Here is a 26,832-nt window from a genome sequence, read left to right on the forward strand (position 1 = left end):
TAAAACACTTAAAGCAGCAAAATCAAATGTATTTTTGTTATTGAAAAAGTTATTCTCCATTACCAAAAAACCCTTAAAGCGGCAATATCAAGTATATTTTTAATATTGAAAACATTCTTCTCCATTAATACTTTAAAACACTTAAAGCGGCAATATCAAGTATATTTTTGTTATTGAAAAAGTTATTATCCATTACCATAAAACACTTAAAGTGGCAATATCAAATATATTTTTGTTATTGAAAAAGTTATTATCCATTACCATTAAAACCCTTAAAGTGGCAATACCAAGTATATTTTTTGTTATTGAAACCTTTATTCTCCAATACTGTAAAACACTTAAAGCGGCAATATCAAGTATATTTTTTGTTTTTGAAACCTTTATTCTCCAATACCGTAAAACACTTAAAGCGGCAATATCAAGAATGTCTTTTATTGAAACTACTGAAAGTGGCAACATCAAGTATATTTTTGTTGAAAACTTTATTCTTCATTACCGTAAATCCCTTTAAGCAGCAATATCAAGTACCGTATATCGCTGTGTATTAGCCGACTCCATGCATTAGCCGACCCCCTAGTTTCACCCTCCAAATCAGCTTTAAAATTATAGACCTTGTATATAAGCCGACCCCCCTATATAAAACTAACCAAGTCAGATGTCTGTGTGGTGTACAAAATGACAAAGTACATCTGCTTTCAAACGTCATTTGTCACAGCAAACTTATCCGGAAGCAGTAGCCGATTTCTATTTTTAGAAACGGTGTCCGGTTAATTTATTTCTCGTAAAATATAAGTACCAAGATAGCGAAATATACCTAAACATTCTTGATTGCAGCCACACGTTTGCATTGTTGATTGTGCTAATCGGTCTTTTCCATTACTAGTCGGCTATACCCTACCATACCCAACCACCCGTGTCGATTAATCCCAAGCCGACAAACAAAACAAATGAAGCTGGAAAATTAACGTGTTCACCGGTTTAGTAAGCAGTTTTGTAATGACACGTGACCTGCGAAGTTTTCCGAAATTGTTTTGATCGGTCACCATTATTGTTGTTTAAACAGATAAATATTACTAAATAACTTTTAAACACCAACATTTATTAAAGATGAACATATATATACAATTTTAATATCTTTTATTTGTAATAGCTTGTGTTAAAATGCAATATTAAACCTTTATGAAAGCGGAAATGCAGAGCACACTAATGACAATAGATCGAGTCGAGCCGTGACGTCACTATTCTAACTTTACATTTCCAATAAAATGTTGACTCCTTAGATAAGCCGACCCCAGCCTTTGACTTGATAAATTTTGTATCAAAAAGTCGGCTAATACACAGCGATATACGGTATATATCTTTCACTGAAACCACTTACATGCAAAGTGGCAACATCAAGTATAATAGTCATAAAATATTCCTGTGTTTGTAGGAAGAAAGAAAAGCCATCGGAGGAGGAGATAATTCTGTCTGAGAGAAAACAAAACCAGCAGTTGAAGAACACAGAGAGAGACCGGAGACTTGACTTCCACAAGAAGCAGAGGGCAGCACATACCATACAGATCTGCTGGAGAAAGTAAGTAGAACTTCCACAAGAAACACAGGGCAGTACGTACCATACAGATCTGCTGGAGAAAGTAAGTAGAACTTCCACAGGAAACACAGGGCAGCACGTACCATACAGATCTGCTGGAGAAAGTAAGTAGAAGTTCCACAGGAAACACAGGGCAGCACGTACCATGCAGGTCTGCTGGAGAAAGTAAGTAGAACTTCCACAGGGCAGTACGTACCATACAGGTCTGCTGGAGAAAGTAAGTACACAGTACTTGAAGGTCAAACTCGACCCGGACCCAAGTACCCAACACTTACACTAGATGATGATGAGACAAAGGAATAAATTGAAATAGCATTATGCATCTTAATTCCAGCGCTGAACATGGATGACAGATCATGCCGGTGATTGCATTCCACACATTTGACAGTTTTTTTCCCTCCACGTCTCATAGCCCTGTAATGTAACTGGTGGCAAAATGACGTTAAAAAAACATATAGTTAATGAGACTGCTCTTCCTTGCTCGGGTAATTGAAGGGAGTCTGACAAACTTCTAACTGAAGGGTCAGAAGTACAAGATGTGTGACATTCAATAGCCGATGATTAATTAATGTATGTGCTCTAGTGGTGTCGTTAAACAAAACAAACTTTAAATAAAGTCTGTTAGAATTATTGGATGTTTGACATTCCATAGCCAATGATTAATAAATCAATGTGCTCTAGTGGTGTCGTTAAACAAAACAAACTAACAGAAGTCTGTTAGAATTATCAAATTGATTGCTCATATATCATAATACATGTGTATTGTTTGGACCAATAAGCAAATGTTTATAGTAATAATACATGTGTATTGTTTGGACCAATAAGCAAATGTTTATAGGATAATACATGGGTATTGTTTGGACCAATAAGCAAATGTTTATATGATAATACATGGGTATTGTTTGGACCAATAAGCAAATGTTTATAGTGATAATACATGGGTATTGTTTGGACCAATAAGCAAATGTTTATAGTGATAATACATGGGTATTGTTTGGACCAATAAGCAAATGTTTATAGTAATAAGAAATTGAATTGAAATGTTTAGCATCCAGGGGCGGGATTTAGTTAAGTCGGTTGAGTGCTCGCTTGAGGTGCTTCCGTCACAGGATCGAACCACCTCGTTGGATTCATCAGATGATTGAGTTTTTTCTAGTTCCAACCAGTGAACCACAACTGGACAAAGGCTGTGGTATGTGCTTTCATGTATGTGGGAAAGTGCATATAAAGGATCTCTTGCTGCATTAGAAAAAATGTTGCGGGTTTCCTCTGATGACTACGAGTCAGAATTACCAAATGTTTGACATCCAATAGCCGATGATTAATTAATCAGTGTGCTCTAGTGGTGTCGTTAAACAAAACAAACTTTTTTGTTTGACATTCAAGAGCCAATGATTAATTAAACAGTGTGCTCTAATGGTGGTGGTGTTGTTATACAAAACAACACAAAGTAGATACGGGGTGAGACATGGTGCCAGGCAAGCTGTAGATCACTCTCCTCAAATGGTGCCAGCCGAGCTGTAGATCACTCTACTCAAATGATGCCAGGCGAGCTGTAGATCACTCCTCAAATGGTGCCAGGCAAGCTGTAGATCACTCTCCTCAAATGGTGCCAGGCGAGCTGTAGATCGCTCTCCTCAAATGATGCCAGGTGAGCTGTAGATCGCTCTCCTCAAATGGTGCCAGGCGAGCTGTAGATCGCTCTACTCAAATGATGCCAGCTGAGCTGTAGATCGCTCTCCTCAAATGGTGCCAGGTGAGCTGTAGATCACTTTCCTCAAATGGTGCCAGGCGAGCTGTAGATCGCTCACCTCAAATGGTGCGGGGCGAGCTGTAGATCACTCTCCTCATGTGGTGCCAGGCAAGCTGTAGATCACTCTCCTCAAATGATGCCAGGCGAGCTGTAGATCACTCTCCTCAAATGGTGCCAGGCGAGCTGTAGATCACTCTCCTCAAATGATGCCAGGCGAGCTGTAGATCACTCCTCAAATGATGCCATGCGAGCTGTAGATCATTCTCCTCAAATGATGCCAGGCGAGCTGTAGATCACTCCTCAAATGATGCTAGGTGAGCTGTAGATCACACTTCTCAAATGGTGCCAGGCGAGCTGTAAATCACTCTCCTCAAATGGTGCTAGGCGAGCTGTAAATCACTCTCCTCAAATGGTGCTAGGCGAGCTGTAGATCACTCCTCAAATGATGCCAGACGAGATGTAGATCACTCCCCTCAAATGGTGCCAGGCGAGCTGTAGATCACTCTCCTCAAATGGTGCCAGGCGAGCTGTAGATCACTCTCCTCAAATGATGCCAGGCGAGCTGTAGATCACTCTCCTCAAATGATGCCAGGCGAGCTGTAGATCACTCCTCAAATGATGCCAGGCGAGCTGTACATCACTCCTCAAATGGTGCCAGGCGAGCTGTAGATCACTCTCCTCAAATGGTGCCAGGCGAGCTGTAGATCACTCTCCTCAAATGATGCCAGGTGAGCTGTAGATCACTCTCCTCAAATGGTGCCAGGCGAGCTGTAGATCACTCTACTCAAATGATGCCAGGCGAGCTGTAGATCACTCTCCTCAAATGGTGCCAGGCGAGCTGTAGATCACTCTCCTCAAATGATGCCAGGCGAGCTGTAGATCACTCTCCTCAAATGATGCCAGGCGAGCTGTAGATCACTCTCCTCAAATGATGCCAGGCGAGCTGTAGATCACTCTCCTCAAATGATGCCAGGCGAGCTGTAGATCACTCTCCTCAAATGGTGCCAGGCGAGCTGTAAATCACTCTCCTGAAATGGTGCCAGGCGAGCTGTAGATCACTCCTCAAATGATGCCAGGCGAGCTGTAGATCATTCTCCTCAAATGATGCCAGGCGAGCTGTAGATCACTCCTCAAATGATGCCAGGTGAGCTGTAGATCACTCTCCTCAAATGGTGCCAGGCGAGCTGTAGATCACTCACCTCAAATGGTGCCAGGCGAGCTGTAGATCACTCTCCTCAAATGGTGCCAGGCGAGCTGTAGATCACTCCTCAAATGATGCCAGGCGAGATGTAGATCACTCCCCTCAAATGGTGCCAGGCGAGCTGTAGATCACTCTCCTCAAATGGTGCCAGGCGAGCTGTAGATCACTCTCCTCAAATGATGCCAGGCGAGCTGTAGATCACTCTCCTCAAATGATGCCAGGCGAGCTGTAGATCACTCCTCAAATGATGCCAGGCGAGCTGTACATCACTCACCTCAAATGATGCCATGCGAGCTGTAGATCATTCTCCTCAAATGATGCCAGGCGAGCTGTAGATCACTCCTCAAATGATGCTAGGTAAGCTGTAGATCACACTTCTCAAATGGTGCCAGGCGAGCTGTAAATCACTCTCCTCAAATGGTGCTAGGCGAGCTGTAAATCACTCTCCTCAAATGGTGCTAGTCGAGCTGTAGATCACTCCTCAAATGATGCCAGACGAGATGTAAATCACTCTCCTGAAATGGTGCCAGGCGAGCTGTAGATCACTCCTCAAATGATGCCAGGCTAGCTGTAAATCACTCTCCTCAAATGATGCCAGACGAGCTGTAGATCATTCTCCTCAAATGATGCCAGGCGAGCTGTAGATCACTCTTCTCAAATGGTACCAGGCGAGCTGTAAATCACTCTCCTCAAATGGTGCCAGGTGAGCTGTAGATCATTCTCCTCAAATGATGCCAGGCGAGCTGTAGATCACTCCTCAAATGATGCCAGGCGAGCTGTAAATCACTCTCCTCAAATGGTGCCAGGCGAGCTGTAGATCACTCCTCAAATGATGCCAGGCTAGCTGTAAATCACTCTCCTCAAATGATGCCAGACGAGCTGTAGATCATTCTCCGCAAATGGTGCCAGGCGAGCTGTAGATCACTCTCCTCAACTGATGCCAGGAGAGCTGTAGATCACTCCACAAATGGTGCCAGGCAAACTGTAGAGCACTCACCTAAAATGGTGCCAGGCGAGCTGTAAATCGCTCTCCTCAAATGGTGCCAGGCTAGCTGTAGATCATTCTCCTCAAATGGTGCCAGGCGAGCTGTAGATCACTCTCCTCAAATGGTGCCAGGCGAGCTGTAGATCACTCTCCTCAAATGGTAGATGAAGTTTCAAATAAAATGTGTTGAAATGTTTAACAGCAAGGTGATTAGCATGCCACTCTCTTGAAACTTTCCATGGCTAGTGGATTTTGTAAATTTTCTACAAGCCGTTGTATTTGTCTTACTGGTACCACTAATTATTTATATTTGTTTTTTTTCTGGTTTCTTGCAGGCATCGAAAAGATATAAGTACCGGTGTTAAAGGACCGTAAGTAAACAGTAATTTATTAATAATTAAAGATATAAGTGCCGGTGTTAAAGGACTGTAAGTAAACAGTAATTTATTAATAATTAAAGATATAAGTACCGGTGTTAAAGGACCGTAAGTAAACAGTAATTTATTAATAATTAAAGTTTCATTACATTCTGTATAATTTATAGCCATCCCATTGGGCCAGCCATAGCAGTGTACATGTAAATGTGTTCATTTTTCGATGAATGTAAAAGTAACGTTGCCAGGAAACGTCATATCTTTATATTGGTACTTTGTCTTGTTGAGCAGTATTGTTTATGAATAAAATTAATAATAATTCAAATTAAAGATGAACTTTCAGTGTTGTTGTTAATTATATGGTTTACCTGTTATTTCTTTTATATTCATCTAGGTATGAAAAAAAAAAATCATGCACAAACTTGTTTGAATGGCTTTGCTGATTCACACAGTTTGCGTATGATTTTGGAGGGGTCATCTCCCAATGAACATAAAAGAAATAATAGATAATCTGTAAATGAAATATTATGTTTGAAATATACCATAATTGTAATCTGTCAATACTCCATTCAATATCAATATCCATTGGAACTGAATGATTTTGTACATAATCAACTGTTCATCATAAACCAATTTTATCTCAATGTAGTTTAAGTAGTTGTAGTCCCTGAATTGGTCACTGGCGAAGTCAGAGGTTAAGTCCAGGATGGGCATGCCTGAACCGTCAGTGGAAATGGGCACGTTAAAAGAGTTCCCATCCCATCCTATAAAGGTTTAATAGCTTATATTAAGCCTTTCACATCTGAAGCATCGATAAAAAACAAATAGGATTTTAGTTTATGTTTTTATCTTACAGACACAAGAAGAGGTCGGCTTTGTTTGTGTCAACAGCTAAACAAGCGATTCATGTGAGACGTCTCCAGACATCGGAGGATGAGTGGGAACAACAGATAGCGGCTCTGACGATACAGCTCGCGTGGAGGAAGTTCTTCAGGTAGGATATATCCTACAGATAGACTGGTTATCCAGAACGCGATGTAGCGGGCCTTACTATACAGCTTAAGGAAGTACTTCAGTTGAGTTACGATCAGATGGAGGGGTGGAGGGTGGAAGTAGTAGAACACTTACATGATGTATACATTTTTTGAGAGCCTCATTATACAACTCACGTGGAGGAAGTTCTTTAGGTATATAAGCCTTGATTAGTTCTATGATGCAGCTTCCACGGAGGACGTTCTTTAGGTATATAAGCCTTGATTAGTTCCATGATGCAGCTTCCACGGAGGATGTTCTTTAGGTATATAAGCCTTGATTAGTTCTATGATGCAGCTTCCACGGAGGACGTTCTTTAGGTATATAAGTCTTGATTAGTTCCATGATGCAGCTTCCACGGAGGACGTTCTTTAGGTATATAAGCCTTGATTAGTTCCATGATGCAGCTTCCACGGAGGAAGTTCTTTAGGTATATAAGTCTTGATTAGTTCTATGATGCAGCTTCCATGGAGGAAGTTCTTTAGGTATATAAGTCTTGATTAGTTCTATGATGCAGCTTCCATGGAGGAAGTTCTTTAGGTATATAAGCCTTGATTAGTTCCATGATGCAGCTTCCACGGAGGACGTTCTTTAGGTATATAAGCCTTGATTAGTTCCATGATGCAGCTTCCACGGAGGACGTTCTTTCGGTATATAAGTCTTGATTAGTTCTATGATGCAGCTTCCACGGAGGACGTTCTTTAGGTATATAAGTCTTGATTAGTTCTATGATGCAGCTTCCACGGAGGACGTTCTTTCGGTATATAAGCCTTGATTAGTTCTATGATGCAGCTTCCACGGAGGACGTTCTTTAGGTATATAAGTCTTGATTAGTTCTATGATGCAGCTTCCACGGAGGACGTTCTTTAGGTATATAAGTCTTGATTAGTTCTATGATGCAGCTTCCACGGAGGACGTTCTTTAGGTATATAAGTCTTGATTAGTTCTATGATGCAGCTTCCACGGAGGACGTTCTTTAGGTATATAAGCCTTGATTAGTTCTATGATGCAGCTTCCACGGAGGACGTTCTTTAGGTATATAAGCCTTGATTAGTTCTATGATGCAGCTTCCACGGAGGACGTTCTTTAGGTATATAAGTCTTGATTAGTTCTATGATGCAGCTTCCACGGAGGACGTTCTTTAGGTATATAAGTCTTGATTAGTTCTATGATGCAGCTTCCACGGAGGACGTTCTTTAGGTATATAAGTCTTGATTAGTTCTGTGATCCAGCTTCCACGGAGGAAGTTCTTTAGGTATACAAGCCTTGATTAGTTCTATGATGCAGCTTCCACGGAGGAAGTTCTTTAGGTATACAAGCCTTGATTAGTTCTATGATGCAGCTTCCATGGAGGAAGTTCTTTAGGTATACAAGCCTTGATTAGTTCTATGATGCAGCTTCCACGGAGGAAGTTCTTTAGGTATACAAGCCTTGATTAGTTCTATGATGCAGCTTCCACGGAGGAAGTTCTTTAGGTATACAAGCCTTGATTAGTTCTATGATGCAGGTTCCACGGAGGACGTTCTTTAGGTATATAAGTCTTGTTTAGTTCTATGATGCAGCTTCCACGGAGGAAGTTCTTTAGGTATACAAGCCTTGATTAGTTCTATGATGCAGCTTCCACGGAGGAAGTTCTTTAGGTATATAAGTCTTGATTAGTTCTATGATGCAGGTTCCACGGAGGACGTTCTTTAGGTATACAAGCCTTGATTAGTTCTATGATGCAGCTTCCACGGAGGAAGTTCTTTAGGTATATAAGCCTTGATTAGTTCTATGATGCAGCTTCCACGGAGGAAGTTCTTTAGGTATACACGCCTTGATTAGTTCTATGATGCAGCTTCCACGGAGGAAGTTCTTTAGGTATACAAGCCTTGATTAGTTCTATGATGCAGCTTCCACGGAGGAAGTTCTTTAGGTATACAAGCCTTGATTAGTTCTATGATGCAGCTTCAACGGAGGAAGTTCTTTAGGTATACAAGCCTTGATTAGTTCTATGATGCAGCTTCAACGGAGGAAGTTCTTTAGGTATACAAGCCTTGATTAGTTCTATGATGCAGTTTCCACGGAGGAAGTTCTTTAGGTATACAAGCCTTGATTAGTTCTATGATGCAGCTTCCACGGAGGACGTTCTTTAGGTATATAAGTCTTGTTTAGTTCTATGATGCAGCTTCCACGGAGGAAGTTCTTTAGGTATACAAGCCTTGATTAGTTCTATGATGCAGCTTCCACGGAGGAAGTTCTTTAGGTATATAAGTCTTGATTAGTTCTATGATGCAGGTTCCACGGAGGACGTTCTTTAGGTATACAAGCCTTGATTAGTTCTATGATGCAGCTTCCACGGAGGAAGTTCTTTAGGTATACACGCCTTGATTAGTTCTATGATGCAGCTTCCACGGAGGAAGTTCTTTAGGTATACAAGCCTTGATTAGTTCTATGATGCAGCTTCCACGGAGGAAGTTCTTTAGGTATACAAGCCTTGATTAGTTCTATGATGCAGCTTCCACGGAGGACGTTCTTTAGGTATATAAGCCTTGATTAGTTCTATGATGCAGCTTCAACGGAGGAAGTTCTTTAGGTATACAAGCCTTGATTAGTTCTATGATGCAGCTTCCACGGAGGAAGTTCTTTAGGTATACAAGCCTTGATTAGTTCTATGATGCAGGTTCCACGGAGGACGTTCTTTAGGTATATAAGCCTTGATTAGTTCTATGATCCAGCTTCCACGGAGGACGTTCTTTAGGTATATAAGCCTTGATTAGTTCTATGATCCAGCTTCCACGGAGGACGTTCTTTAGGTATATAAGCCTTGATTAGTTCTCTGATGCAGCTTTCATGGAGAAAGTATAGTGAACCCTTTTAAACCAGACACTGTTGGGAACAAGACAAAAGTCTGGTTTTAAGAGGGATCCAGTTTAGAAAGGTTAAGTTATGTACTAGTTTTTGAAAAGGACGGGACCTTTGACGATGATTCTGGTTTTACAGAGGGTCCAGTCTTGAGAGGTATCACTGTACTCAAGGTGACCTTTGACTAGTTGTGTCACATGGAGGGGTGGGAACTGGAGAGGTGGGGAGTAATATTTTGTGCTGTTGGTGATTATATATCTACCTAAGTTCGAGCCCAGTCTTGTCTGTGGAAAACTGCATATAAAACATCCTTTACTGCTAATGTGAAAAAAAAGACTATGTGTCAGAATTACCAAATGATTGACATCCAATAGCTATTGATTAAATAATCTGTGTGCTCTAGTTATGTCACTGAATAAAACAGATTTTTAACTTTACCACTGTTTTATCAAATACTTGACATCCAATAGCTATTGATTAAATAATCTGTGTGCTCTAGTGGTGTCATTAAACATTACAGATTTGTAACTTTACCACTGTTTTATCAAATACTTGACATCCAGTAGCTATTGATTAAATAATCTGTGTGCTCTAGTGGTGTCATTAAACATTACAGATTTTTAACTTTACCACTGTTTTATCAAATACTTGACATCCAGTAGCTATTGATTAAATAATCTGTGTGCTCTAGTGGTGTCATTAAACATTACAGATTTTTAACTTTACCACTGTTTTATCAAATACTTGACATCCAGTAGCTATTGATTAAATAATCTGTGTGCTCTAGTGGTGTCATTAAACATTACAGATTTTTAACTTTACCACTGTTTTATCAAATACTTGACATCCAATAGCTATTGATTAATTAATCTGTGTGCTCTAGTGGTGTCATTAAACATTACAGATTTTTAACTTTACCACTGTTTTATCAAATACTTGACATCCAATAGCTATTGATTAAATAATCTGTGTGCTCTAGTGGTGTCATTAAACATTACAGATTTTTAACTTTACCACTGTTTTATCAAATACTTGACATCCAATAGCTATTGATTAAATAATCTGTGTACTCTAGTGGTGTCATTAAACATTACAGATTTTTAACTTTACCACTGTTTTATCAAATACTTGACATCCAGTAGCTATTGATTAAATAATGTGTGTGCTCTAGTGGTGTCATTAAACATTACAGATTTTTAACTTTACCACTGTTTTATCAAATACTTGACATCCAATAGCTATTGATTAAATAATCTGTGTGCTCTAGTGGTGTCATTAAACATTACAGATTTTTAACTTTACCACTGTTTTATCAAATACTTGACATCCAATAGCTATTGATTAAATAATCTGTGTGCTCTAGTGGTGTCATTAAACATTACAGATTTTTAACTTTACCACTGTTTTATCAAATACTTGACATCCAATAGCTATTGATTAAATAATTTGTGTGCTCTAGTGGTATCATTAAACATTACAGATTTTTAACTTTACCACTGTTTTATCAAATACTTGACACCCAATAGCTATTGATTAAATAATCTGTGTGCTCTAGTGGTGTCATTAAACATTACAGATTTTTAACTTTACCACTGTACTACATGTAATTTGTGTTGTTGTACAGACGAAAGCTGTTGAGACAACTGCACCCGAACCATCGCCAGCTCCAGATGTGGGACCCCAGCGTGGTGGCCATCAAACAACAGGCCCTGGTCGATCAGATATACGGTGAGTCCAACCACTGCAAGTCAAAAAAAAGTCTACAGCAAAAAATACCATAATGGAAAAAAGAAAATCAGATATACTGTAATCAACAGCAAAAAAGTGTTGTGGGGAATTTGCTGTGAGAAATTGCAGGGGTTGTGAGTCTATGTATAATGTAAATCTATATTACATACATGTATATCAGCATACAATTTTAAATAAATAAATATTTGTTTTATAATCAAAATGTTACTATACAATGATGTTTACTTTATGCATTTAGCTCAATGATAAGCTTTCACATTAATGTCCATTAGTTTCATCAATGTAAGTCATAGATACATTAAATTTGACTTGTAGTTCCACTTACGATTGTTTATCTCTGTGCATGTTTTAAGAAATATATAATTAGGCATATCATAAAATATTGTTTGTTTCCGGTTACCCAACCGACCCTAATTTGAACCTGCCGACCCTAAAACTTTTTTTGTATATCCAAAAATGTTTTTTTTAATATAACAACGATTTCCACGAAAACATTCCAAAACTATCACAAGCACTAATTTGGTGTCATTTAGGGGATACCCTACTGTGTTTTCCGATTTGCGGACGTATATCGGTGGTTTTACTGTCGCAAATTTAGTTTTATTGGCGACCCGTTAGCCACGAAATGTTTTCTTCTAACAATTGATTGATGGAGTTACTTCCCTTCAAATTGAAGTTCAGTAATTTTCATGAAATATCGAACGAAGAGTCGGAAAATAGTTTTCACGAATATATGCGATTTTTTCCGATTTACTCTACATCTGGCGTAGCGTGGTGTTCCGATTAATAATAATAATAATAACTATATTTAATGATTTACTCCAGCGACAAACTGGCCTTGTAGAATTTTAGTGACCTTCTGATAAACTAGGGGAGGGAATGTTTACTGCTACTGATGGAGTTTACTGCCAAATCAAATGATTAAATATGTCAGTAAGATCTTGATGCATTTCGTTATTTTTTGTAAGTGGTCACTGGGAACTTCGTGGGTTTCCGCTAAAAACAGTGTCAGAATGACCATGTGTTTGACGTCCAATAGCCGATGATATTAAAGATAAAAATCAATGTGCTCTAGTGTCGTCATTAAATAAAACAAACTTTACTTTTCAACATTCGTTTGAGCATCCTGAGCATTTGTACTGCATTTCTATTCATTGGACCAATTGATTGCTTCAAACCAAGTGTGTACTTTAATACTGGATGCATACTGAATAAAACTAACATTACAAATTATAAAATTGGTAAGTCTACTATTTCTTAGATACACTAGGAAAGATAATATTCATAACATTTTAAATGTTATTGTTGGACAGATAAATATAGAACCCTTCTTTTCAGTTTTCATTAAAAGAAAGTGTTATAACTTATTTACTGGTTTCTATCCAATTAAGGTTCAACCAAGTCTGTCCTGGACCAGTAAGTGTTAGTATGAGTAAACCTTCTGCCTATTATTAAACAGCAAGGGGTCTTTTGTATGTACTCTCCCACAAATAGGTTAGCACCATGTTGCCCTCAAAATCAAAATGCCTTGCCTTTTATAAATTTATAAGTTGCCCATGTAAAAAGAAGCCTTTAAACACACCTATGTGGATAGTACTACGTATTTCCTTTTTTTAATTAAGTTATGAAACAGATATAGAAAATAAAATGGCCATATGGTTTTTGTCCTTTTGAAAATTGTATAATGGAAAAAAAGCCCTTATATTTAAAACTGCACATAAAATATGCCCCCAAACATCATTTTACCATACCTTACTTCATTTCTAAGGAAAACACTGTGATGAATGGTATTGTTGGTTTGCATAATGCATTTCTATACATGCAGAGGTTATTTTGGATACTGGTAGTCAACACCTTTATTTAATATCCATAAAAAATTTATTTTCCAAAATAAAATGTTTTTCCTACCTACCTACCTACCCTATATTTTTCCAGCATGTAGTAGGAAACAAGTAATTTATTTTTTTCGGCCTTATTTAATTTAAAAAAAAATAAAAAAATTGTTCAATTTTTTTTCTTCTTTTCTGCTATTGTTTTTCATAGAAGTAGATTAGTCCTGAATCACAAATTGGTAGGCTTGACTTTTAATCCCACAGAATTATTTCTTTCTTTCTTTCTTCTCTGTCTCTCTCTCTCTGTCTCTCTCTCTTTCTCCCTCTCTCTCTCTCTCTCTCTCTCTCTCTCTCTCTCTCTCTCTCTCTCTCTCTCTCTCTCTCTCTCTCTCTCTCTCTCTCTCTCTCTCTCTCTCTCTCTCTCTCTCTCTCTCTTTTAAGCAGTAAATATTTCACATTTTATAATTACTAAGAAAACTTATGTGTTAAAACAGTTTTGCCTGACATGTGAATTAATGTTTAAAATATGATTCCCATTCTGTATGTGTCATACTATAAAACATATTATTACCCATATGGTTAAAAATATCTTGGTACATATCAAAGACTTCGACATCACATGATGACGTCATCAATTGGCTTACTACAACCTTACAGGAACGCCAACCAAACGAGTTGAGTGCTATAAATTAAGATCGATTAATTATGGGTAATAAATAGGATATTAAACTTGCTACCATTTCATATCATGTTTATGTCCCTCATTAAATAATTTTCAGTGACACTCGCTAAAGCTCGTGACAGCTGAAAATGATTTCACTCAGGACATAAACATGATACGAAATGGAAGCTTGTTTAATATCCTATAATTATGATCTTCAGTTGTTGTTACATTACAGGCGAGGTGATCACAGCTCCGTTCTGGCTCCCGACTTTAATATCCTACAATTATGATCATCAGTTGTTGTTACATTACAAGCGAGGTGATCACAGCTCCATTCTGGCTCCCGACTTTAATATCCTATAATTATGATCATCAGTTGTTACATTACAGGCGAGGTGATCACAGCTGGCACCTGACTTTAATATCCTATAATTATGATTATCAGTTGTTGTTACATTACAGGCGAGGTGATCATAGCTCCATTCTGGCTCCCGACTTTAATATCCTATAATTATGATCATCAGTTGTTGTTACATTACAGGCGAGGTGATCACAGCTCCATTCTGGCACCCGACTTTAATATCCTATAATTATAATCATCAGTTGTTACATTACAGGCGAGGTGATCACAGCTGGCACCTGACTTTAATATCCTATAATTATGGTCATCATCAGTTGTTGTTACATTACAGGCGAGGTGATCACAGCTGGCACCTGACTTTAATATCCTATAATTATGGTCATCATCAGTTGTTGTTACATTAGAGGCGAGGTGATCACAGTTGGCACCTGACTTTAATATCTATAATTATGGTCATCATCAGTTGTTGTTATATTACAGGCGAGGTGATCACAGCTGGCACCTGACTTTAATATCCTATAATTATGGTCATCATCAGTTGTTACATTACAGGCGAGGTGATCACAGCTCCATGCTGGCACCCGACTTTAATATTCTATAATTATGATTATCAGTTGTTACATTACAGGCGAGGTGATCACAGCTCCATTCTGGCACCCGACTTTAATATCCTATAATTCTGATCATCAGTTGTTACATTACAGGCGAGGTGATCACAGCTGGCACCTGACTTTAATATCCTATAATTATGGTCATCATTAGTTGTTGTTACATTACAGGCGAGGTGATCACAGCTGGCACCTGACTTTAATATCCTATAATTATGGTCATCATCAGTTGTTGTTACATTACAGGTGAGGTGATCACAGCTGGTACCTGACTTTAATATCCTATAATTATGGTCATCATCAGTTGTTGTTACATTACAGGCGTGATCACAGCTCCATGCTGGCACCCGACTTTAATATCCTATAATTATGATCATCAGTTGTTACATTACAGGCGAGGTGATCACAGCTCCATTCTGGCACCCGACCTTGAAGCCACCGATCCGTCCATTCTGGTTGAAGTTCATCCCATCTGCAGCCGGTAAGTACAAGACAGAACCAAGGGGTGTAAATCTGGTTTTCGTTCGGGATACTCATGTATTTCTTTTGGCCGTGGGCCCGTTGTGCTATTTCTCGTTCCAATGGAAGAATCTCTGGGTTTTTTTGTTTTACCAGAATTATTTAAAGGAAAATGTTACAAATATATTGATGTTAACAAATAAGGGAATACACCTTCGGCAGGATGTAGCCCAGTGGTAAAGCTCTCGCTTGATGCGCGGTCCATCTAGGATCGATCCCCGTCGGTGGGCCTGTATTGGGCTATTTCTCGTTTCAGCCAGTGCACCATGAGTGGTATATCAAAGTCTGTGGTATGTGCTGTCCTTTGTGTGAAAAATGTATCAGGTTTCCTCAAAGACTTACATGTATACATGTATGTCAGAACTAGCCAATGATTAATTAATCAATGACTCAGTCAATGTGCTCTAGTGGTGTCATTATCACAAAACATACTTTAACATGTTTGTTTTGTTTTTTATGCTGGGCTGTCATTAAACATTCATTCGTTCATATTCTTTAACTTACCGTTTATTTTGTTTTCTTTTGTTTCAGCTATTTCCTATAACTTTGCCGTTGATAAGTATAACCCCGTCAGTACGGTGAAAGGGGGACAACCCCAGCTCTATCTAGACGGCCCGGACTCATTGAGGTCGAAATCGTGGCAGGTGGAAGACGAATCAGGTAAAACTTGTAACCCAGCAAAGACTTGAATGTCTCACAATTCATTTACTCAGAGGGGTGGGACGTAGCCCAGTGGTACAGCGCTCGCATGATGTGCGGTCAGTTTAGGATTGATCCCCATCAGTGGCCCCATTGGGCTATTTCTCGTTCCAGCCAGTGCTCCACAACTGGTGTAACAAAGGTTGTGGTATGTACCATCCTGTCTGTGAGATGTTGCATATAAGAGATACCTTGTTGCTAATTAAAAAGAGTAGCCCATGAAGTGGTGACAGTGGGTTTCTTCTCTCAATATCTGTGTGGTCCTTAACCATATGTCTGACGCCATATCGCCATAAATAAAATGTGTTGAATGCGTGGTTAAATAAAATATTTCCTTCATTTACTCTGGTTAACTTTTAAAAAATACCGTGTACAGTATGTTGAGGGGGTAATTATCAAATATAAAAATGATGTATATGGGGGGAGAAAGGTAAAAATCATAGATGGATGGCCCCGAAGATGAAAGACTGTATAAATGGTATATCAAACGCCGTGGTATGTGCTATCCTGTCTGTGGAAATGTGCATATAAAAGATCCTTTGCTACTAATGGAAAAATGGAGCGGGTTTCCTCTCTAAGACTATATGTCAGAATTACCAAATGTTTGTCATCCAAAAGCCGATGATTAATGAATCAATGTGCTCTAGTGGTGTCTATAGTGGTGTCGTTAAACAAATACAAACAATTTGATAATTCATTTACTCAGGTAATCTTTTAAAAAATACTGTGTACAGTTTCAGTTTGCAATTTATTGCACAATACCAACAACAACAACAATGAACAATAAGAACAATATAAGAACATACACATGTACATTGTACATGTATGTATAAGTACAGTGTAGTTCTACAACTGGTATGGTGTAAAATAGTGCAGTAGCTGCTGGACTATAGACCACAGTTCTGCCCTGCTGAGGGGCTACCCAGAGAGGGGGAAGGGGGGATTTAGGCAGTCATACAAAGTGTACGACAGTGAGTTTGTTGGAAGGAAGGATATGGTTTATTTAATGACACACTCAACACATTTTATTTACGGTTATATGGCATTCGACGTGGTTAAGGACCACACAGATGTTGAAAGAGCAAACCTGCTGTCGCCACTTCATGGGCTACTTTTTTCGATTAGCAGCAAGGGATCTTTTATATGCACCATCCCATAAACAGGATAGCACATAAACAGGATAGCACATACCACAGCCTTTGATATACCAGTTGTGGTGCACTGGCTGGAACGAGAAATAGCCCAATGGATCCACCGACGGGGATCGATCCAAGACCGACCGCACATCGAGCGAGCGCTATACCACTGGGCTACATCCCGTCCTTGTGAGTTCGTTGGAGTAGATACATCAGTTATGACATAAGCCACTTGGGTATGAATAACAATGCCTTCCTTGCTTTTTAATTACATTTGGAACTTTTATATTAGATATTTTATAGGATGCTTTGTTGCATTTATATGTACGTGACCGGCCTCGGTGGCGTCGTGGTAGGCCATCGGTTTACAGGCTGGTAGGTAATTGGTTTGGATCCCAGTCGAGGCATGGGATTTTTAATCCAGATACCGACTCTAAACCCTGAGTGAGTGCTCCGCAAGGCTCAATGTGTAGGTGTAAACCACTTGCACCGACCAGTGATCCATAACTGGTTCAACAAAGGCCATGGTTTGTGCTATCCTGCCTGTGGGAAGCGCAAATAAAAGATCCCTTGCTGCTAATCGGAAGAGTAGCCCATGTAGTGGCGACAGCGGGTATCCTCTCAAAATCTGTGGTCCTTAACCATATGTCTGACGCCATATAACCGTAAATAAAATGTGTTGAGTGCGTTGTTAAATAAAACATTTCTTTCTTACATGTACGTGAAAGTAAAAGTAGGATTAACACTTTTTACTCCATATTGGAAATACAAGATAAACAGTAAAATTTATTTGAACCATATTATATAATCTCATAATTATTAATTTTATTATAAAGTTAACCTTTAAAGTTATTTATAATCTAAACCTTTTTTTATTATTGTATTTTTCAGACAGTTTTCAAGGCGTTCGCGTCAACAAGGTGGGAAAAACAACCAGATTTTCATACAATCTCAATGACCTTTGACCAAAATGGCCGACTCTTGACAATGTATTCCTTACAACTAGTCGTGTATATATATATTTTGTATTTATGTATGATCAGTGCTCAGCTCGTTACGTGTGTGTGATATAGAAACAGTCGTATAGAAGCTATCATCTGTGATACGTACTGGTGCTATAAGGATGTACAAATCAACCGAGTGTCATTACATGATTTTATTTCAGGAACTTGCCGTCCATGACAGTGACTTTTGAAAAATGTTGTATTACAATTGAACGTCATCCCATTGGTCCAGCCATAGCAACGAGAGTTTGTTCATTTCTCAGTGAACGTAAAAATAACATTGTCAGAGAACATCTTATCTGATGAGGTCACTTTATATTAGTCGTACTGAGTGTTATTGTCGAAGAACCAACAAAATAATTCAAAATAAAATATGAACTTTTAGTGTTATTATTAGTACAGTTGTAAGTATGTTTCAAATTTAATTATACCGTATATTGCCGTGTATTAGCCGACTCCTTGTATAAGCCGACCTCTTAGTTTGACCCTAAATATCAAATACAAAATCATCGGCCTCGTGTATAAGCCGAAGTCATCTTTTGTCCAGTTGTACATTGTATTGGTTTCAATAATACTGTTAACAAATAGACTTGTGCCTTTCTTTTTCATTGTATTTTTTCCCCTTTAATTATTACAGACACGGTAATCGTCATCTCAATGCTAACGTCTTCCATGCCGTGCAAAAATAATTGCACAGGAAAATAAACAATTCAAGCTGTAACAACATATCATTGCACATAAGTAATTAAATTATTCACTGGACAGCAAATAATAAACTCATTAAGACATGTTTAATCCCTGTTTTCCCCTCCACACAGAAAAACGATTCTGTGGTCCATGGCTGTTGTTTACACAAAACTGTGTAATCCAATCAAATAAGAGCTTACAAAATGATATAGACAGAGGTGTCAAACAAAGATGGCGGAACACGTTTTTACCATTGAAATGACAATAAAACAAGTAATTTTTATTATTATTCATCAAACTATTAATGCATTCAAGAACAAAAAACTACATAATATTGCATGATGGGGTGTACTATTTATATTGTGCACAAATTATTGTTACATAAGCTGTGAAAGGCTCTAAGGGTCTGATCAAAATTTGTTACTCGGGGTTGGGAGTGTTTTCGATCGGAATTTTATGAACCAATTTGTTGCCGCCGTGTATAAGCCGACTCTCTTCTTTTGGAAAGTATTTCTAGACTTCAAAAGTCGGCTAATACACGGCAATATACGGTAAGTATTGTCTGCTATTTCTTTTATATTCATCTGGGTATGAACAAAAAAAAACTTCTGTGTGAATAGTTTCGCTGATTCACACAGTTTAATTAAATGTGATATGGTCATTTTAACTTGTGTAAAAGTGGAAATTTTCTTTTTAAATTTCCAACCTTGAAATTCAAAATAAAAAATTCTGTCCGTCGAGTTCTTTGTGTCCAGGACATGCTGAATAGGAATTTTTCATTTTAAAATTGAAAAAAACAAACAAAAAAACATATAAATATATATAGAGGTTATTACCAGAGTGTTTTTCGGTATCGTCAATATCATATATTAGGAATAACATTATTTTTATTCCTAATATATGATATTGACGATACCAAAATACACGAGGGTAATAATCTCTTTATCATATAATCTCAAGCTTAATACAACTTGTTTTTGTAAACTGTACACGCAACTTTAATTCCATTCTGCCATTACTAGATATTCAAATGACGTAAGAATGTGTGGCGCTGTGTATTTTTGAATGGAAATGACGTCAAACTCGAATGACGTCATTTTGGATGTCCTTACATCAAAACAAACTAGGGCTTAAAGTTTTTTTGTTTTCTAAATGCTGGACAGCTTTCAGTGTCAAATTGCCATTGAAATATTTTTATTCGATGACTGAATGCATACGTCAATTATAGAGTGTCACACAAGTACGTTTGCTTAAATGTCAATAAACCTAGTGCCGTGACCTCGATTAATTTACATCTAATTTGTAAAGTTCTCAAATTCTTAAAGTATGTCATCTTAAAAATATCACATACTTTGATTGCACTGAAAATGTAAGATATTATATGATAAATATATATATATATATATATATATATATATATATATTTAAAAACAAAAAACCTATATTTTTTTGTTTTGTTTGATGATTGGTACTGAATATTTCAGTATTTTGCAAACCGTGTACGAAATTTCAAACTAAAGACACTTTTGTTGACCTCTTGTATTTCACAACATTTTGGATGATAATGGATACATAGTGAGAGAGTTTTTACAAAACCTGTTAAGTCCGCGAGTTGCCAACATGAGAAAAAAAACAATTCTATTTGAACCAGTTATATCTTGATGTACACATTGACTATAAAATGAGGACTGAATCCATTTTGAAATGACCACAGTGTTTGTAACCTTACACAATATATCAAGCAATGGCACTGCAGGGGGGGGGGGGGGGGGGGGATAGGGATAGGGGGCTCCAGCCCCTCAATAATTCTGAATACAAAATAGTAGTACAGTGGACTCTTGTCTAAACCGGATTCTGTGTAATCCGGATCTCTGTGTAAACCGGTCCATTTCTAAAGTCCCGTCCAGCTACCGTTTATCTCTTAGGAATAAATCTCTGCCTAATCCGTACTCTGTCTACTCCGGACTCCGGATCAAAAATCAAGAACGAAAGAACCGTTCATGCATTAATTACCTCTGTCTACACCGGATTGGGATGTGACTGAACGACGGGCTGCTTAATTAGTTGAACAATGATCGTCAATTGCCAAGTAATTAGTACGCCATCGCAAGATCAAATACAAAATGTAATCACACTCGTGTGAAGTTTACTCTTATTGCGGTAGGCCGTTAGATCTGGATTTTGTATTCAAATAATTTCGTACGTACGAATAAATAATGTTTTAGGAAATAAAATGAAATTTAACCTAGTACAAACATTAGAACGACCAGAAACATGTTTAATATGCAGCCACTTATATTTTATGCAGAAAAATATATTTGATATGTAATTACAATCGTTAAAAAGTCTCTGTTAGTGGATAACATCTTAAAAATTGCAGCAAACTCAGGAATGTCCCTTTAGGTATATTTTTTATGTCTGTGAAATAATCGATTGCAAGTCTGACTTGTATGACTGTCTTTCCCAACCATTCATGGGTTAAAATATCATTGTTGATCGCGAGTTGTCGATCATTCAAGAACCATAACTCTGGATGAACTCTGTCTAAACTGGTCCTCTATGTAAACCGGACTATTTCGACGGTACGAAGGGAGTCCGGTTTAGACAGTCCACTGTAGTAATAAATCTTTATTCAGAGATAAATTTTACTTGTAGAATGCAGGAAATTGCATTTCTGGACATCTAGTTTTCAAAATCTTATGGTGGAGCATACCCCTGAGAAAGCCCTAGAAATTTTGCTTTGAGCCCCTAATCTCAGTCGGACCGAACACCCCACCCCCCACCCCCCATCCAATGTCTACTTGCTTTTGTTATGCAGTTTTTATGCAGGTACATGTACATGTACATGTAATTATACGGCCATTTTTCCAATTTTGATTTTACTGAATTTTGTGAATGTAGGGACCTAATTCACTGAACTCTGTAGGCTCGTATTTCATTTCAGTATATTTCCGTGCTTATATTCAATTAAGGTTCAAACACGCTATCCTGGGCACACACCTCAGCAATCTGGGCTCTGTGCCCATGACAGAGAGTTAGTTGTTGGCGAATAGTAGTCGGTGTATAGTGGCCTTACACCTACCCATTGAACAGTTACGCTCGATCTGGGTGGGAGCCGGTACCAAGGTACGAACTCAGTACCGTACATTCCAGTCTCAAGTGTGATGGCTTGTCAGGGTTGGAAATATAGGAATAAAACTAGGCCTGCTGTTAGGGTTTTTTAAAAATAGTACGTAAAAAAAAAAATGTCTTTCTAACATAAACAAGATATTGCCTGCTGGAAATAAGACAATTGTAAACCGTCAGTAATGTGGGTTGAATGTCACTATATTTGGCAGCACTAGACTCGTTAACTAGCAGAACGACAATGGAGTGATGTCATTAATGGTAGGTTTAGTGCTGAAACATACACAGTGACGTAATTCTCCTAGGAGAATATTGCCAGAGATATTGCAAATTATAGTGCCAGCAACATCTGCATTAGCCTTTAATGGATGATAAATTAAACTATCACAGAATCATGAGCTAACATTCATCTGTCTCTTGATCAAATTAAACTATCACAGAATCATGAGCTAACATTCATCTGTCTCTTGATCAAATTAAACTATCACAGAATCATGAGCTAACATTCATCTGTCTCTTGATCAAATTACCTATAATTTTTGTTTTAGTTTTAGCAGGTGAATGTCGATTTCACCTGCTAGATCTAAAACAGGGACAGCTTTTTGCTTTTCGCAGGCTGCTATTTTGATCCCTGCTTATCCACTACATATCCAACATAAGCGTACAAGATGGGGGGCAGGGTGGGCAGCTGCCCCATAAAAGTCAGCCTGCCCCATTACAAGAATTTGAGCTCATACGCCTGTGACCACCAAGGCCAGTTGCGGTCTCGCAGAGCGATACAAAAAGACTGGTAATAAAGCGTTGTGAATTGGGTCCCTGTTAAATGGTACTTAAAAATGGCAAATACTTTTTTTTTTTTTTTTTTTTAAATTCTAATTGTGTCTGTGGTCTCGAACTTATTCTTATGAAAATAAAAATTATTTAGGACCTATATATTTTTCTTCATAATGTACTATCAGTGAATGTTTTTTTTTTTATGAATGTGGTACATATATGCTTAAGACCTTTTATGCAAATTATTGTCGTGTTACCATGGTTATGCAACTTTAAAATCACACTGACAAGTTAATTGTAGCTGTTGTGTGTACTCTTTTTGTGTGGTGTAGACTAGAAACACTAATAACTAGTCAAAACATTTATTCATTCTTACTTAACTATTTCAACCACTGAATTTATTTTCAATTAAAGAAGTATTGTTTGCTTAACTTTATATATTTTCCTTTTAGATATATTTGAATGACGTTTAAGATAGCCATGTGTATCTGTATGAAAATTTAGACTGATTCTATACAAGTATAGCATTTGAGACATTTATATGTCATTGGACTTATCTGTATGACATATCTGTATGACATATATTTGTATGTCATTGGACATATCTGTATGACATTGGACATATCTGTATGACATCTATTTGTATGTCATTGGACATATCTGTATGACTTATATTTATATGTCATTGGACATACCTGTATGACTTATATTTATATGTCATTGGACATATCTGTATGACACATATTTGTATGTCATTGGACATATCTGTATGACTTATATTTATATGACATTGGACATATTATATTTTAGATATGCATGTACCTGTATGACAATTCAAGTGTACTAACAGTTTATATAGACATACCTGAAAGACATTTTAGACACACCGGTATAACAGTTTATATAGACATACCTGAAAGACATTTTAGACACACCGGTATAACAGTTTATATAGACATACCTGAAAGACATTTTAGACACACCGGTATAACAGTTTATATAGACATACCTGGAAGACATTTTAGACACACCGGTATAACAGTTTATATAGACATACCTGAAAGATATTTTAGACACACCGGTAGAACAGGTTATATAGACATACCTGAAAGACATTTTAGACACACCGGTATAACAGTTTATATAGACATACCTGAAAGACATTTTAGACACACCGGTAGAACAGTTTATATAGACATACCTGGAAGACATTTTAGACACACCGGTATAACAGGTTATATGGACATACCTGGAAGACATTTTAGACACACCGGTATAACAGTTTATATAGACATACCTGGAAGACATTTTAGACACACCGGTATAACAGTTTATATAGACATACCTGAAAGACATTTTAGACACACCGGTAGAACAGGTTATATAGACATACCTGGAAGACATTTTAGACACACCGGTATAACAGTTTATATGGACATTCCTGGAAGACATTTTAGACACACCGGTATAACAGTTTATATAGACATACCTGGAAGACATTTTAGACACACCGGTAGAACAGTTTATATAGACATACCTGAAAGACATTTTAGACACACCGGTAGAACAGGTTATATAGACATACCTGAAAGACATTTTAGACACACCGGTATAACAGTTTATATAGACATACCTGGAAGACATTTTAGACACACCGGTATAACAGTTTATATAGACATACCTGAAAGACATTTTAGACACACCGGTAGAACAGGTTATATAGACATACCTGGAAGACATTTTAGACACACCGGTATAACAGTTTATATGGACATTCCTGGAAGACATTTTAGACACACCGGTATAACAGTTTATATAGACATACCTGGAAGACATTTTAGACACACCGGTATAACAGTTTATATAGACATACCTGAAAGACATTTTAGACACACCGGTAGAACAGGTTATATAGACATACCTGGAAGACATTTTAGACACACCGGTATAACAGTTTATATGGACATACCTGAAAGACATTTCAGACACACCGGTATAACACTTTATATGGACATACCTGAAAGACATTTCAGACACACCGGTATAACAGGTTATATAGACATACCTGAAAGACATTTTAGACACACCGGTATAACAGTTTATATGGACATACCTGAAAGACATTTCAGACACACAGTTATATAACTTTATATGGACATACCTGAAAGACATTTCAGACACACCACTATAACAATTTATATGGACATACCTGAAAGACATTTCAGACACACCGGTATAACAGTTTATATGGACATACCTGAAAGACATTTCAGACACACCGGTATAACAGTTTATATAGACATACCTGGAAGACATTTCAGACACACCGGTATAACAGTTTATATAGACATACCTGAAAGACATTTCAGACACACCGGTATAACAGTTTATATAGACATACCTGAAAGACATTTCAGACACACCGGTATAACAGTTTATATGGACATACCTGAAAGACATTTCAGACACACCGGTATAACAGTTTATATGGACATACCTGAAAGACATTTTAGACACACCGGTATAACAGTTTATATAGACATACCTGAAAGACATTTTAGACACACCGGTATAACAGTTTATATAGACATACCTGGAAGACATTTTAGACACACCGGTATAACAGTTTATATAGACATACCTGAAAGACATTTTAGACACACCGGTAGAACAGTTTATATAGACATACCTGGAAGACATTTTAGACACACCGGTATAACAGTTTATATGGACATACCTGAAAGACATTTCAGACACACCGGTATAACAGTTTATATGGACATACCTGAAAGACATTTCAGACACACCGGTATAACAGTTTATATAGACATACCTGTCAGGGGCAGGATCTAGACACAGGGTGAGGTCTTTGTGGATTTACATGAGTCAGGGGCGGGATCTAGACACAGGGTGAGGTCTTTGTGGATTTACATGTGTCAGGGTCGGGATCTAGACACAGGGTGAGGTCTTTGTGGATTTACACGAGTCAGCGGGCGGGATCTAGACACAGGGTGAGGTCTTTGTGGATTTACATGTCAGGGGCAGGATCTAGACACAGGGTGAGGTCTTTGTGGATTTACATGTGTCAGGGGCAGGATCTAGACTGTGGTAAAGCGCTCACTTGATGCACGATTGGTTTGAGATCGATCCCCGTCGGTGGGCCCTTTGGGCAATTTCTCGTTCCAGCCAATGCACCATGACTGGTATATCGAATTCCATGGTACATGTATGTGCTATCCTGTCTGTGGGATGGTGTATACAAAAGATCCCTTGCTACTAATGAAAAAATGTACCAGGTTTTCTCTGAAACTATATGTCCAAATGACCAAATGTTTGACATCCAACTGTCGATGATTAATAAATCAATGTGCTCTAGTGGTGTTGTTAAACAAAACAATCTTTTTTTTTTCTACGTGTGAAAACTACCGAACTCCACTTTCGGCTAGGATATGTCACACATATTGGTTTGTAAAACGTGTGTTTTGTTTAGCCACACCACTAGAGCACATCTAGTGGAGAGCACATCTAGTGGATGTCAAACATTTGGTAATAGAGATTTCTTAGACACCAGTTGGGGAGAACACCGTGTGTTATTTATGATTACACATACTTGTTAACACATATACATACGTTAACAATTTCAAGACATACGACTGGCTGCTCCTAGGTGATAACCAGGTCACCACTGCCATACGTCCAATAAAAAATCAGCGTGATGGACATCGATTACAAAGTGATGTATAGTTAACCTCACAGTCATGTGTGTATGACGCGTAAGTTAGCTACAAGTGCAAAGGCTGTAAATAACTTTTAGTCGAAAAAGATGTTACAATTTGCTTAAAACCTGGTTTTTGAGGATATGTAAGAAATAGAATAATACATTTGTGTCT

The 26,832-nt window shown here is 37.9% G+C and overlaps 1 protein-coding gene across 2 annotated transcripts in view; it reads left to right on the plus strand.

The window, feature by feature from the left end:
• The window catches only part of LOC121373423 (inversin-like), a 92,749-nt gene extending 74,010 nt beyond the window's left edge, over positions 1-18,739 (plus strand). Inside the window, exons 18-24 of one of the 2 annotated variants that reach the window (XM_041500068.1) lie at positions 1,433-1,576; positions 5,869-5,904; positions 6,764-6,901; positions 11,408-11,511; positions 15,392-15,478; positions 16,048-16,176; positions 18,243-18,739. In XM_041500068.1, the coding sequence (XP_041356002.1) occupies positions 1,433-1,576; positions 5,869-5,904; positions 6,764-6,901; positions 11,408-11,511; positions 15,392-15,478; positions 16,048-16,176; positions 18,243-18,316 (712 nt within the window). In that variant the 3' untranslated portion in view covers positions 18,317-18,739. Of the gene's footprint in view, positions 1-1,432; positions 1,577-5,868; positions 5,905-6,763; positions 6,902-11,407; positions 11,512-14,569; positions 15,366-15,391; positions 15,479-16,047; positions 16,177-18,242 lie in introns of those variants that run through there. The other variant, XM_041500069.1, reaches the window with a different exon arrangement.
• Positions 18,740-26,832: the final 8,093 nt, after the last annotated feature.

Source organism: Gigantopelta aegis, chromosome 5, assembly GCF_016097555.1.
Source record: "Gigantopelta aegis isolate Gae_Host chromosome 5, Gae_host_genome, whole genome shotgun sequence".
Classification (NCBI taxonomy): domain Eukaryota; kingdom Metazoa; phylum Mollusca; class Gastropoda; order Neomphalida; family Peltospiridae; genus Gigantopelta; species Gigantopelta aegis.